Source organism: Phoxinus phoxinus, assembly GCF_949152265.1.
Source record: "Phoxinus phoxinus genome assembly, chromosome: 20".
Classification (NCBI taxonomy): Eukaryota; Metazoa; Chordata; class Actinopteri; order Cypriniformes; family Leuciscidae; genus Phoxinus; species Phoxinus phoxinus.
The window spans coordinates 15,031,714-15,047,390 of record NC_136895.1 but is presented as its reverse complement, the minus strand read 5'-3'; the positions used below and the strand labels follow the sequence as shown (position 1 = coordinate 15,047,390).

The window sequence follows — 15,677 nt, the reverse complement described above, 5'->3', positions numbered from 1 at the left end:
GCAAGCAATTTTATGCTCTAATAAAGTGAGATAATATTACAGTCAGTCGGAGCAGACACTGCTGCGTGGCTTGAAAAACAGAAAGTGTGGCCTAAAGTGAACCAAGCAGACTGAAGACAACCGCATTTTTAATGTGTAGTTGCAACTTTTCCAAGATAAAACAGCCTGATTAACTTAATGGAATATTTTGACCAAAATTTGCAATAATATGTCTAAAACCGTCCACAAAACCTTTAAAATGTTTGGAAAATGCACTACAGAGATGTTTCATATAAATAAAATAAAAAAGCATCTAGTATATGTTTTGACAGATAAATAGTTACCATAAGATTTACATTCTTGAAGACAACTAGAAGCTTTTAGACCTGTTTTTCTCAAGGTTTTGTGTGAAAGCGAAGAGATTGGACATATTACGCAGTGTTTTATTTCATTAGAAATGACTTGTGGTGAATGGAGACTGATTTAAGGTGACAGCTTTGTGTCGTTTTGATTAATAAATCTTGAAGATTGACAGATCTGATTAGGAGAAGCACATAGAGCAGAGGGACAAGACAGAAATTAATTATTGATTATTTTGAAGAATTCGAACGCAACAGGGAGAAAAAGGCCGAAAGATACTCTTGGAAAAAATACTATTATTTTTAGGGGGTGGACATGTTCTTTTTCCAGTATAATACAGCAAAATAAATAAAGAGAGAAAATGTAAAATGTATTACAGTGACTTTAAAACGCTTAAAATGTCCTTAAACATTGCAAAATCATTATAATGTATGGTTTACATTTATTAAACGATTGCAAAAGAAAAACTGAAAGACACAGATGTTCAATTAAATATATTAATTATTGGAATAAATAATTCTTCCACTAAGTAATATAGTTCATTAGCCTAATTATAGCAACATATTCAACTGCCTAGTCACGAAATATAGGCCAAACAACTCACAAAGCAGCTGTTTAGTCCATCAATAAATATCTTTGTGGTGTAGTATCTTTGTTCAACAGAAAGATCCTCTCATGTAGTGCGGCAGCAGCGAGAGGCTCTTTAATTAATTCTTCAGTCTGAATACTAAAAACTCTGGCACGGCATCTTCTGTCCCTGAGCTCAAACCAATCGATTGAACAATTTGCCATAGAATTGCAGAGTACTCTCTGTGGTGCTCATATAAGGTAATTACCTCTGGGATGTGAAGGGAAAAACGCCTGTGAGAGTGATGCTGGGAAAACGAAGTGGCACGGTATCATCAAACAGCAGGGGTTAGACGTCGCTGCATAGATTAAAGAAGAATGATGTGACAGCCGTGTCGTCTGCAGCAAAATCTTCTGCCGCGATATGTTAAACAATGCAGCAGTTTAAAAGCCCATTGAGAATGTGCTCGATTTAACTGGAGACACCCTTGTCTGGATGTAAAACAGCTGTAATGTTCGAGGCATGGTTAAGCTAAAGACACATTTGATCATCAGATAGAATACCGAGAACACTATATGCAGTACAGACTCATGCAGCTACAACTTAAGAGACTTTTTCTGCAGGATGGCACACAATAAGACAGAGGAACCTCAAGACCCCACTCCTAAGACGCTGATGAACAGCTACACTGAATGTGTCAATATGTTTTTCATATGGCAAATAGCCAATAAATGGGTATTTAAAATATATAGTACAAAAGGTAAAAATAAACTAAACAAAAACAATACTTTACAATGCCATTAAAGGATGAAACATCAAATATATATTGTGTGTGTGTGTGTGTGTGTGTGTGTGTGTGTGTGTGTGTGTGTGTGTGTGTGTGTGTGTAATTATATATATATACACATACATACATACACACACATATATACACACACACACTATATATATATATATATATATATATATATATATATACACACCGGTAATATTATTATTAAATTATGTATATATAATCATTAAAATGATCATTTACAACTATAAATTATATATGAATGTATTTTATACTGTTATATATACACATATATTAAATTTATATAAAATAATCAATTTTATTAATTATAATATTAAATATATATAGAATTGGTTGATGAAGATATTACAGATATACGGTGTGCCCCTACTTTAAAAGGTGCAAACTAAAACATAATAATAATAATAATAGATGGATTCTGTATGAGAACAGTCTAAATATTTATCTGACAAACTCAAATGATGTGTACAGTAAGCAGTAATGCTCAATGATATTGAAATCAAATTAACAATATTGAGCTTCTAAAGCCACTTTTTTTAATGGTCAATGTATTTGTCTGCCACAATAACCGTTCGGGGGGCTTCTCTCAACAAATACTGCTATTTAATTTATACAATTAACTGAGCTAATTACACTGTATATATAATGAATTCAATTAAAATGCACTGAGAGCCCTATATCAAATAAATGGAATCACATTACAAGCAAAGGGAGTGCAATATAATCTAGCTGTTAATAGCATTCAGGTCGGACAATGTGCTCTTGCCGACACCCGTTGTCATTCAAGAAAGGTGACAATGAGCCGGTGTCAGAATGTGCCGAGGGAAGTGGTTTTGTGTGCCAAATCGCAGCAGGTCGTCTATGTACCTCAACACCTCGCCTGAGGTTACCCCGAGGACATGAAAGGGACACAATATCACCATAAAATTGCATCTACAGTCAATAAGTCCGCATCTAAGCATAGCTTAAGGAAGTGAATCGAGAATAAGGCATCGCACCCCACAGAAGACCGTATCGCATCGGCTTCGAACTCGCACACAGCAACATCTACATTAAAGGAAAAAAGGAGAAGTGGGGGATAAGAAGAGCTCCTGGTGCACAAGCGCTATTTCAGGCACACTAAAAACACGATTCTCCCAAGACTCATCCGTCTCCTCTTCAAAAAAACGCCCGACAGCTAAGAAATCCCAGCAGGCCATAGATCTGATGTATACTTTGAAGGCTTTTCCCTGTTCTTCCCCCCCTCAGAATCTCTGTTCTTCTCAAAGCCTCCAAGAACAATCACATTACGTTTTTCCTTCAACGCCTGTTTATAGCTGTCAGAAAACAACGGGGAAAACTCCTAGCTAGGTCAACAAAACAAGAACCGTTTTGATGGTTGGCCCGATTCGCTCTGTTCTTTCACATGGATATGTGTGCACTTCCGCACCACCTCACTCCTGAATTTAATGTGCTCATTTGCGAACTTGGGGAGGGTGTGCGTTTCCTCTGCCATATGCAGCTTGAAAATTATCTTCTTGGTGTGCAAAGGGCCGTGAAGAGTCCTTGGCAATAATCCACCCCCTCTTCTCGAGGAGCAAGAACGGTGCTCACCTTCGGCTAAAAGCGCACCGGTGTAGGTGGTAGTGCCTTCAGGAGCAAGCGCTCGCGTTCACATCAGCCTCAAGGGGTTGCACGTTAATAAATGGTAGGTGGAGTCTGGAGTAATCAATGGGTGCTTAATCCCAACACTCAAACTGATGCTTCCTCGTTTCCTCCAGCCAGTGACCCGGAAACTGATCAAAGCCATCTTGAAGGACTTCACTTCTCAATTCTCTAACTGCACCACGAGGAACGAGGGCTGCGTTCCAATCCACTTTCAGACATGCACTTGCGAACTTCCCTAAGCACTACCCCACGGGGAAATCCCTGCCGCCATATTGAAGTGCGTTCCACTTTGTGAAGTGGACGAGGGAAGTTTACAAGGACAAACCCTTGTTCCCTCAATTTTTTCAGCTCCCTATACCACAATGCAACACGATTGTGACGTCACCGCAGATCTCGTCTAATCACCACCACCACAAACAACTATAATTTTTTATTTATTTAAGACAACCCAAACACACCTATATGCATTTGGATGCTGCATTAAACAAATTCTTTAAGGGGCTTTTTTTTTCATAATAAATCAACTCCATAGCTGATTCCAAGTAATCATAGGCTTAGGACCTTCCAATTTAGCCCATTGAAACTTCCGTCACTGGGCACTCGTGCAACGTAAGCAATGACTACATCCGAGTGAACGATACGGAGGAAAGTTATCGAGTGAAGGGCATGACCATTTTGGACTGGAACGCAGCCGAGAAGTAAGGAAGCTTCCAGATGAGTTATGAGATGCACAGGTGTATCCTATGCGAAAGTGTCTTTCTTGTTGAAAAACCTCCTCCTCCCCCTTCACATACAACACAATTTTTATTTATGCTTTACGTTCACAACCTCCTTAATCCATAAATCTAATATGTTTCAATAGGGCATCGTGCTTTATTATTAGTTATTCATTTAAAAATGACCAAAATTTTACAACATAAGGGCAGATCACTTGAGCGCAGCTGACAACGCTTTGAAGTGACACTCGAGTGATCAAGAGAATTCCAATATACAAATTTCCTTTGATACCCTCGTCCGCATTTTCTTCCCTCGCATCCGAAGTGGAGTGGAGCTGAGACGTGAGAAGGCAAAGAAATAAAATGAGGACGAACAAATAAGAAATGAGCAGCACCCTTTAAAATACTTTTTTTTTTACCTATCAGGTCAATGCACAAAATTGCTTTCTTCTGGGAAAGCAGGCGTCTTTCAAAAAAATGCTTGAAAGGTTGAGGCTATTTTCAGAAATGAAAAATGTTGAGCAAAATATGCATTACTGCATGAAAAAAAGCTTCAGATTGGAGCAAATCCTCTCATCATATAGCACATTCTATTCAACAAATAGTGTCCAGTTATCTTTGAAATCATTTTTAGCATTTTTTTTTGTTAAAGCAAAAGATTCAGACAGCCCGTATTCTGGCTGCGCGTGCATTACACCATAAATAAATGAAATATTTTAATATTTTACATTATATAACTGATATACACACTGCATATACATCAGTTAATATTTTAATAATTTTTTGGCTTGGAACATGAGTATATCAAAATTGCATTTATGTGCGTGTAAATATTTAACATTTATTTTTTGGTAAGGAATTTTTTTGCCTGTGTAAATGTTTTAATGCATTTATGTGGAGTGCATACACAAATGAAAGCCCACAAATGCATACACTGAAAAAAAAAAAAAAATGCATATACAGAATTCAAAGTGCTTTCAGTATTAATTAAACTACAACGTTCTATGATAACCATTGCATTGCATTTTAACTTCCACAAAAGAACGTGTTGATGATCAAACTAAGTGAGCATCTGCCACCCACTGGCCAACGGTGTAGGACACAACCAAATTAGACGCAGTACTAGAAACACTTTTATTTGGCAGTTTAACACGGAAAAGACAAATTCAAGCAGCAAATTGGGAAGCCATTAAATGAGCATGCCAAAAAGAAAAAAAAGACAAAGCCAGAGAACAAACATAATGAACACATTCAGCAACTGTTGAAATATTCTTGATTTGCATACTAGTATTAGTAAATACTGCCATCATTAGGCCTCAGGAGGAACTACCTGAAACAAGAAACACAGGTGACTTGGAATATAGAGTTCAGAATAATTTAAGCAAAAAAAGGTGGTGAGAAGTGAGAACTGTACCGTCTCCAAGTCTTTGATTACCACGACACCCTTCTCTATTTCCAAGTCACTCTCAGTGTCATTGTGTGACCGGTATTCCTCACTGTCAGTCTCAACTCCACTGGGCTGCAGGAGATGATTAGTATCCCCAAATTTGGCAGTAACAGAAAGAAAAAAAGAAAAGAGCAAACCTCATAATCCGGATCAACTTCATGGTCTTCCTCGGCCAGTTCCTGAGTGAGCGCCTCCACCCAGGACTGCTGATCTACCTCTTCCTCATCCAGGTCATCCTGCTTTCTCTTGCTGCCTTTGCCACAAGGCTTGGTAGGGGAACAACGCACCTCTAAAACAGAAACACCAGCTGCACTTCAAGTCTCATATCTGAAAATGGTTTATCATCTGAAGTAAAGGGATGAGCTTACCCGGGGACACAGCACAGCCAATGCTGGTGCAGACCGGATAACCTAGAGCTCTCTGGATGCGGCGGGGCAAGATGGTCAACAGCAGCCGTGTGACCCTGTGGAGACGCTTCCGGACCGTTCGGCACTGTCGTTCCTTAGGGGAGCTGCCTTTTTCCTCACCAGCTGGAGAGATGGCCTTCACTGGTGTGGAGAAGCCAAACAGCCACCAGAAGCCACGGAGAGCCCGCATCTTAAGAAACAGCATACAGGATCAAACTTACAGAATTTAAAAACTGAGCAAAAGTTAAAAACCACACTTTAAAAAGTTAAAGAATAGTTTACTAATTTATATAACTAGTAAAAAAAATTAATATTTATTCATAAAATTAAAAATTATATATAAATACAACCCAAACTGGTTTTCTGGTCTCAACTGGTTAATGCTGGTCTTGGCCAGTGCGGTGCTCAATGGTTTAGCTAGCACGGCCAACTGAAAAGTTTCCACTAATAACAGTAGACCAGCTTAGGCTAGTTTTAGCACCCGTGTGGAGTAATAAATAAAAATCAACATCTAAAATGGTTGTTTGCTTTATAGCCTGACATTTTAAACGAGTAAACATACTAACAGGTAGGAATAGGATGTAGCTAGTAATAACTCACCCACAGTCAAGTAAATAAAATGACCCAATTAAATGAAAATAAAATAAGTAAATGCAGCTTAAACTGGTTTGCTGGTCTGTGTTGGTTGATGGTGGTATTGGCTAATCTGATGCTCAATGGTGTCCCAGCCTAGACACCTGAAATGTCCACTGATATTAGTGTATCAGCTAGTTTTAGTTTTTTTTCAGCAATACATAAAACATATTGTATAAGAAAATTGTGTTAGTGTTTGAGATCGTTTGTTTACAGTTTGACATTTGAAATGAGTAAACAGACCACTAACTAGACAGGTACTATGTAACAGGGTGCAGCAGCTGGTAAACACTTATATATCACAGTAGTTCACTTGCACTTAAGACTTACAGTCAAACTGACTGGCCAAGACTGTGAAATCCGACAGAGGACAGCCGAAACGACACCTCTCTTCGACACAGCTTTCTTCTGTTGGGAACAAAAGTTTTCGTTTTTACAAACGCTCATTTGTCTCGAACGCCTCGTGTGAACAAAATAAACTCCTGTTTTGACTCAGTGAGTGAAATGTATTCGAATAAACTTGCCTCTTGGCCCTCAGTGTTCTCTGACTCAACGGTGTAGTTGCACTGGTTAGTCATCTCGATGCTCTCTGAATTAATCCACCGACTGTCTAAAAGCGTTTCCCCGCCAATTTAAAAGCAACCATGCACGTGCTAATTAAACCACGTGCGTTTATCCAGCCCACTGCGGTTTGTGCGGGTGTCCGTAATCCGCATGCGTGGAGGCTGTGTGCGAATTAGAAAACTAGCTGCGCACATTAAAGTATGAAAAAAAGCACGCAATTGCTATCTATGTTGCCACGTTTTTTTTGTTTTTTGTTTTTTACATCTGAATTTTACCTTGAAAACAATGAATTAATTAACAAAAAATATATAATATAATATAGACTTTTAAATTATTATTAAAAAAAATATATATAAAAAATATATATATATATATATATATGGTACATTTCTCGTTTCGTTTAAATGAATTAATTCCAAAGTAACATATTTTAAATAAATTTCCTCAATGATTGTGGATCAAGGAATCATAAACAACAAAATATTCCTAAAAATATATCCTTACGCAAATTTTAACCTAAAATCCTGTTGTTTTGTGCACATGTATAGCATTGTATTACTTGGAGTAGGCCTACAAATACAATACACAATGGGAAAAAGGTAGGCATTATAAATGTATTTGTATTAGTTGTTTTGCCAAACTAATGTTTAATTTTACATTAGATTTTTGTTGTTCTGTCTTTGTAGCAACTTTTTTTACAGTGAAGGTGGGAAGGCATTAAGGCACGTCCGAATCCAATGCTTCACTTCTTTAGATACCTTCATCTGATCAATTTTTGAAGGCAGCATATATTTATCCTTCACTGCCTTTGATATCCAACAATCCTCTGCACTACATTCAATGACAGTTAAGCTAGAAAAAGAAAGATGGTGTCTGACAGTTGTGGTTGCTGCTGGTCATTTGTGTGTAAATGTACGGTTTTGACCAAAGTTTTCCACTTCTGATGTAATTTTTTGTGAGAAATTACTTCTGTAGTAATTAGTTCTTACCAAAGCTCGTTCTATTTTGCTGTAGGTCATTAAACTGTTACTCTGCCTCGGAAGTCTGTTTGAAATCAGTTTCGCAGGTACCTTAGTGGGCAAACGCCTGCAGAGTCAAGGCAGCGAGGCAAGCTGCCAAAGTTTTCGGATGCAACCAGAGAAACATAAGAGATGTTGTGAGACAGAAGTCAGGTCCAGTTCCACCACACTAGACTCTCTGTGTTCTTTTCATAATTTTTAAGATTTTATGCAGATATTATTTAGGTAGGCCTGCATGAACACTTGACTGCATTGATGTAATGTTAATTGCACTTAAATTATAAATAAAAATGAAAGTCCCTCCTCCCACATTCTTACTGCTCTAGGTGAACACTGACCCAAATAAATCAAGTTGTTGCTTGTTATGTGTTAATTGTTATTCAGAATTTAATTTAATTTAATTATACACTATAATTTTGAGTGAAGTTTCTTTTGTTTTCATGATTTTCAGACAAACAGAGTCTGTGAATTTCTTTGCAACTAGGAAAACATAGAAATAAAGGTGAGTTTTAGGCCCCGTTTACACGATGGGAAAACGCAGATATTTCTCTGCGTTTTGGCCTGTCATTTACACGAAAACGGCGTTTTTATCCCAGAAAACGATCATTTCTAAAAACTCCGGCCAAAGTGGAGATTTCTGAAAACGCCGGTTATATGTTGTCGTGTCAACTGGGAGAAACGGGGTTTTAGGTTCTCTCTTGTTGATTCTGAGGATTCTGAGGATTCTGATTGGCTTGCATGGCTTTATCCTTCTCCCTACACTGCCGCCCATAGGTTTGGCATAGTTATAAAGGCGCTCAATGGCGTATTTATGCGGGTTGTGTGCACGATGTTATTATTGAAAACGGAGGGGGAGAAATATTCGTTTCTCTAAATACCCGGCTATGTGTAAATGTGGCCTTAATTGAATGCATTCAGAGATTTATTTGGTTCAGAAACAGTATAAATGATGTCTAACTGAGACCTTATAAAACATTGAAAATTTGTCCACGCCAGCCACATATGAAGTAGTTTTGAACCTTGTACAGAGGTCCCTTGGATGTCAATATCGGAAGTTCAGAAGACGTCATAAAATAAGCAAAAGACGTAATATAAACTTTCATTCTGGCTCCTCAGGGGACGTCTTTTCAACGTGTGACTGACAAATACGTTGAAATTACGTCTTTTTGACATAGGCTACCTTTGGTCAGTGGGATAGAAGTGCTAATACACCAATTACAACAAAGAATCACGAGTTTGCACAACAGCACTGGACACACAGTTAAATGGGAAACTAACATGACAGAAGATTATGGACTATGGAAGAAGTGGGTATACGCAAATATTGATCATTAGAAGTCGTACGCAAACAGCCCTGGGCAAAAAGTAAGTAGGCAGAGTATGTATGCATATGGCCTCGACTACACCACTCATATGATAATTATTTGCAATACTAATAATTATTGCAATGAAACTATATTATCATTATATTAGCCTATAATTTATCTTTTATAAATGTAATTCTCTATAGGCTTTATTAGATCAATAAATGAAATATATAGGCCTAATTTCTCTTTTCCAAGAGTTTTCATAATCTTGATGCCATTTTGTCTTGATGTCATTGTGTTTACCAAGCTGCTAAATACTATTAACAAAAATAGCCGTAACTATGGTAACAAACAACATGTTCGTGAGGGGTTCGTTCTGTCATTCCTGTCAACGTCAGTCACAGAGGAGACCCGTAAAAGGCGGGAGAGATCCACATTTGGGCATGTTTCCGCACACGGCTCCTCGTCACATTTACGCACGTCTAAAACAAACAGAGTGGGACAGATTTGAAGGGTCTGGATGACTATAAATCTCTGAGGTCGCTCTCTCAGTCACACCTTTCCACAAACAGGTAATAAACAATATTTTAATATTTTTAAGACACATCACAGCATGGCAGCAACGCACAAGAACATGACGGTGACGCGCACCATCAGTGTTGGAAACTGCACGAGTGCCGACAGCGAGTCAGAAAGCGCGGGATTCCCTTTCGCGCGCAGGCACAGCTCCGCGGGAAACCTCGCGCTCAATTGGGCCACCGCGAGAAGTTGCTCGTTCGGAAGTTCGCTGGGGTTAGAAAACCGCGGAAGTAAAGACAGTATACGCAGTATCGTCGTGACCCCGGATAGCATCCCACAATTCACCATTCCAAAACTAGCCCTGGAGTATGGCTATAGATCCAGAGCGAATGAGAAAGAACGACAGGATGAAGAAGAGGTGGACTGGGGGAGCTATGACGACATCAGTGGATGCTATCATGCCAAGCTTTCTCTTTCATCATCAGTGTCATCCTCATCATCATCCTCTGGGTTCGGCGTATCTCCTGTACGAAAAGCTGTCTCGGATCTCAAACATTGCTCAGACCCTGCTAGCCAAGCGGCTTTCTCCTTACCTCACCTTCCCAAGGTCACCACCCCATACGGCTTTGTAACTTTGAGCAAAAGCCCACAAATGGCCAATGAAGAGGCACTCTTCTCCCAGGGCCATAGACGTTGGGGTCACGATGAAGAGGTCAACACGTCTAAGCACCCTAAGCTGGAAACAAAAAGAAGCATCGCTGTCAGGACATCCCCCATTCAGATACATGCCAGCACCCCTCCACATCAGTCTCCTGTCTCTCATCGTTTCTTTAGAAGCCACAGCGTTACAGGAATCGAGATCCAGAGGAAACTGGCTCAGAACAGTGAGCTAGTAAAGCAAGCACCGGTCAGCAAAAGCAAGCGAAGCCTTTGGGGAATTCTTCGCAAACATGAAAGAAAGTCTTTCGACTTTAATTTAAACCACAAATGAACAAACCCAGAGCAGTATTGCTCAATAACATGACAGTCGAGCGCCTTCTATTGTAAATTAACAAGTTTTGTTGTTGTGTGGGAATTTATTTATTTTATGCATGAATTTCTCATGTTCAGATGTTCAGATAGATGTTGTCCATGATCTTATGATGAAAATAAAAGTTTTTGAAAATACAAATGGTTTCAAAAGCATCTGTCTTCTGACATACAGTATAAGCTGCCGCTACAGTGACCTAAAAAAGCCTGTAAAATTAAATGACATTAAAATATCAATCCAACTGACATTTATTTGGAAATAAATATAACACAAACACACATTTTTAGCAAAACACTTTATGGAAATTAATATCATACAAAATTAAGACAAACTTTCCACACAAATTATATCATAAAAAAATCACATTGAATCCAGCTGGAAAAAGAGCACAGACAAAGTCAGTTCTGAGAAGAAAAAAATGATTTGATATTTTGTGTCTAATGCACTATAAAATTATACATCCAAGTGTGCATTGAGAGTCCAATCACTTTTTCTAGCCACTGCATTAGAACATAATAAAACATGTTTAATGGAACTATCAAAAAGGAATAATAATTAGTTACCGGTATATGGAAATGGTATTCAAAATCCACTTGGCATCTTTGAATATGGCATTTAGGTTCAAGTGGGTTCATGAGACAGTTTCCTTGCATTTTGTCAGCGTTTACTGACATGACAAGGCTACTGATGTGAATCTGTGGCAAACTCTGCATAAGGAAGCCCCAGGACTCACAGCATGTGAAGAGTCTCTTTACTAAGAGCAGCATATGAGCTTAATGATGATCCACTTCAGGGTCTCTTCAGTGCTTGCGTCCTTACTGTCCCCTCCTCACCCTCGCTCTCTTTCATTCTGTTTCATTTTGATGAGAGCTTCTTCCCTGCACTCATGTCTTAAATTAGAACTGCAATTCATCTTTTGATCTGCACTTCATGGATGGACATGATGGACTTCTAAGAAATACTCGGTTTGCGCATCTAAACATGCAAATCCTACATCTGGATTCTATTAGACTCTTTATGACAGCATGAGTAGAGTAGACTCTGCAACAGTTATTGTGTATAAATAATAATAAATAAATTGTTTTTAAAAATTGTATACATAAAATATATTGAACCTAAGTTTACATTGCACTATTGCATGATACATTTAGATTTTCTGTTCATAGTTTTGAATTATTGCTATTGGCACCTTAAATTTGATGCCTTTGTCAACTGTGCAACTTGCAGCTAGTATTTCATAACTCTTTTCACATTTTTTAAAGGAAATATATGCAATTTGTTTGGTCATAGATCTTCTTATGGCAGCTTTCAAGTACTCAGATTCAGCTATACATATTGAGGACAAAAGAGCGAGACAATAAGCCCTCTCTGACTCACTCTCACCCTCCAGCCAGAAGAGCTGTATCTGTATCTCCAGAACCATCTGAAGACACTACAGACTGATCACAGAGCTCGGTTTGAATGGAGGCCTTAAATAGGGAATGGTCCTCTTGAGCCAGAAACTTTTATCGTCAAAAACGAATCATTGTTATATAATTCAACACGGTTAGTCTTATTGTTTGAATCTTTTGTTTTCTAGCTTACTGCAATGTGCAACTTTAATCGAAATTTTAATCGTAAATATGCATAAACAACAAAGCAAAAGGAGTGGTAGCAGCCGACTGCAGCATAAGCATAATAAAAACAGCACGGTAAAATGTCCCAGGCTCTCCCCGGCTAACACAGCACAATGTGACGACGTCGTCAGTTAGTCGTCATTTGGTCAGCGTGACATTACTTTGTGACAACGTTGTGAGGACGTCGTGGTAAAGTTCTTTTTTTTTTATCTTGGCTAACGTTCCAGAAACATTGTGGGCACGTCCTCAAAAGACTTCACTAGTTTATCCCATGGAGACTGTTGTAGAGACGTTTCTGGAACGTTATATATACAACGTTACACACATAGCACATCTTCATTCCCAGGACTAAAGGTGAGAAGTGTATTAAAAAATAAATGCCACTGAACTGAACTGAACGGACTCGGAAATTTGGCTGATTATTGCTGCTGAAAAATGGTTGAGTTTTGGTCTGTACTAATCGGTCGCATCGGGAAAAAACATTTCGAGTTCTATAGACTGTCAAAAGTTAAAGAGAAGAGTGCAAAAAACTGAAGGCGTTTGTGGTTGAGAGAGGTACAGCATCAGCCACATGTGTAAATAGCGTTGACTATGGCTAAAATGTTGACGTAGTTAACTATGGCTACATTCACACTGTCAGTCCAAATCTGATTATCTTTGTACCCGATTGGAATCTGATCTAAAATGATGTCCACACTGTGTATCGCAACTGTTCAGATCCGATTTGTGTGTCCATGCAGCTCTTTGGCAAAAATGGCAATGACGTTGCGTTGATGGAGGGGTTTGCATTTGCAATAGAGATGTTGTCTTATTTAAATTTTACAACGAAATCTGTAGCCGCCACGCTGGACTACTGCGTCTTGAGCGGCAGAACTGTAGGAGGCCGTTGTGTACAGCTTTTTTCCGCGCTCTTGTCTGCGCCAGTTTCAAAAATAAAAAAATTCTGCTCGTCCGGCACTTTGCAACAACACAGCATTGTTTCGGCAGCGACTTTCAGCATGTTTCCTATAACAACGTCTGACGTTTACATTTTACGTGGCGTGAGAGTCATATATCACGCGAAATCCGATCAGAGCGTTCAGACTGAAGCTGATGTACTGTTTTCATGTGCTTTTTTGGACTGACAATCTGAACGTAGCCTATGTCGGGATAAGAAATAGAAGGAAGAATTGCAGTAAAGGCAAGAGAAGCTAGCTCGTTCGGATCTTTACCATTTATTAACTTTAGTTTGTCAAAATTCCGCACTCTTTCCTGCTTACTAAGTCCTTCTCTATATGATTTCGTAGCTTCCACAAGTTTTTTCCGTGGTTTATTAGTGTAACAATGTGTTCAGTAGTACATAAACAGTGCAATCCATGCTGTTGTTTACTTTCGAGTGCCTCCATAATGGCCGCGCATCCGGGTCACCGCCCAGAACAAGAGGGTTGGTGAAAACCCTCTATGGGAATCTCAAAGTTACGTCGCTGGAACGTTATATGTGGTACGTCGCTATGGCGAATATGGTCTGGTCCGGTTACATCTTCACAACGTAACTGTGTTAGCATGGGTCGCTCCCTTCCTGCTTCATACCACAGTAACCTTAATAAAACTTTAATATATTAGCTCACAGATTAACATGATTTCCGAAGTCCCGTCGGATTGCTTTCAATCGGCTGTGGAGGAGAAGACGACAACTCCCATGATTCCACGCTCTCATTATGTGTTATTGTTTTGAAAAAGCGACCTGTAGCATTGAAACATACATACTGTGCCTCTAAATTCTGTCTGACAACACTTTTTCATGTTTCAAATATATTTAGAATTTCGAAGAAAATAAAATCTGAACGATCCAGATCCTAAAGGCCTGTTTAATACATTGTTTTTATTTTGAAATTGAAACATCACTTTCAGGCTATCATGCAAACCGACTTATAGTTTAACTGAAATGCTTGCACTTGTTTCAGATTTTTTTTTAAATCCATTTTAGCTATACTTTTAAGAGAATTCCATCAAAAAATATATATATATATAATAATATAATGAAATATTAGCAATATATATGTGATTTTGCTAAAAAAGAAAATGTTTTCAGATGCATGGCTAATTTTGACTGTGGCTGTGAATGGAGAAAGATTGTTTATGCAGACGGTGTAGTTACAACATCTACCAGCAGGGCAGGGGTATAAAAACATTTTTTGCATAATATGACCCAATCACACTCTTATCATTATTCAGCATTCAGAAGTTTTTTCTTACCAATAGACACTTAACTTGACAACTTTTTATCTGGCTCTACCTTCTGGGTTGTGTTTTGGTTTCTACTAAGCTTTTATTAGACTTAGACTTGGGGAGGTTTTCGCTCCTGCTTTTGCCACTCTGTAAAGCTGCTTTGGGATATTGTGCATTGTTAAAAGTGCTGTGTAAATGGTGCCGTCCAATTGAACTGAATCATCTGAAGTCCAGTTTAACTGAACTGAATCCAGTCTTTATCTGGCCCATTCCAAAATCAGGCACACAAGGGCTGCGTCCAAAATCGCATATACTCTCCTGATTTTGCGATTGCTTAAAAAGTACGTTCTATATAATATGAATGTGTGTAGTATGAATGTAATCTGGACTTACTACATTTGTCATGTTGTCATTATCAGGTGACCTACGAGTGTCAGTTACATCACTTCACTGCCATTTATAAATCCTCTCCTGTGGCCTCATGAGACAGTAAAGTGTCTATCGTATGCACACTTCAGAATCTCACTAAATGTAGTAGGTCATCTGGGTACTTTTAGCCTACTCTTTAATAGTACTGTGAATTGCATACTTCTTTTGTCACATACTGTTTTCACCTTCTACATAAGGAAGTATGCGATTTCTGATGCAGCCTATGTCTCAAGTCATGTTTGAGGTTGCTTATGGTTTATAAAGGGACAACAGTGTCCTCTAGTGAGTGAAAGATGACAGTGTATGAAGATAAATCTTGCAGAGTCTGTCTCCAAGCAACTTCAATTTTGCAATGAGTTTGTAACTGGTGTGCTTTAAGCTGTAGAAAACACAAATAAAATATCAAAGTTTAAA

At 38.5% G+C, this 15,677-nt stretch overlaps 1 protein-coding gene across 1 annotated transcript; it reads right to left on the bottom strand.

Moving 5' to 3' along the window:
- Positions 1-4,624: 4,624 nt before the first annotated feature.
- On the bottom strand, positions 4,625-7,337 carry org (oogenesis-related gene). Its single transcript, XM_079594140.1, has 6 exons — positions 7,096-7,337; positions 6,902-6,979; positions 5,900-6,128; positions 5,669-5,820; positions 5,499-5,603; positions 4,625-5,414 (listed from the first exon to the last, which is right to left on the bottom strand). The coding sequence occupies exons 1-6, from the start codon at positions 7,147-7,149 to the stop codon at positions 5,394-5,396; spliced, it is 639 nt and encodes a 212-aa protein (XP_079450266.1). The 5' UTR covers positions 7,150-7,337; the 3' UTR covers positions 4,625-5,393.
- Between the last annotated feature and the right edge of the window lie 8,340 nt (positions 7,338-15,677).

Bases quoted from the DNA above. Each gene is read 5' to 3' on its own strand.
- org (XM_079594140.1), bottom strand. From the start codon at position 7,149: ATGACTAACCAGTGCAACTACACCGTTGAGTCAGAGAACACTGAGGGC. The intron at 5,821-5,899 runs GTAAGCTCATCC...TTTCTGTTTTAG, and splicing joins TGGCTGTGCTGTGTCCCCGG to AGGTGCGTTGTTCCCCTACC. The intron at 5,604-5,668 runs GTTTGCTCTTTT...CATCTCCTGCAG, and splicing joins AAGTTGATCCGGATTATGAG to CCCAGTGGAGTTGAGACTGA.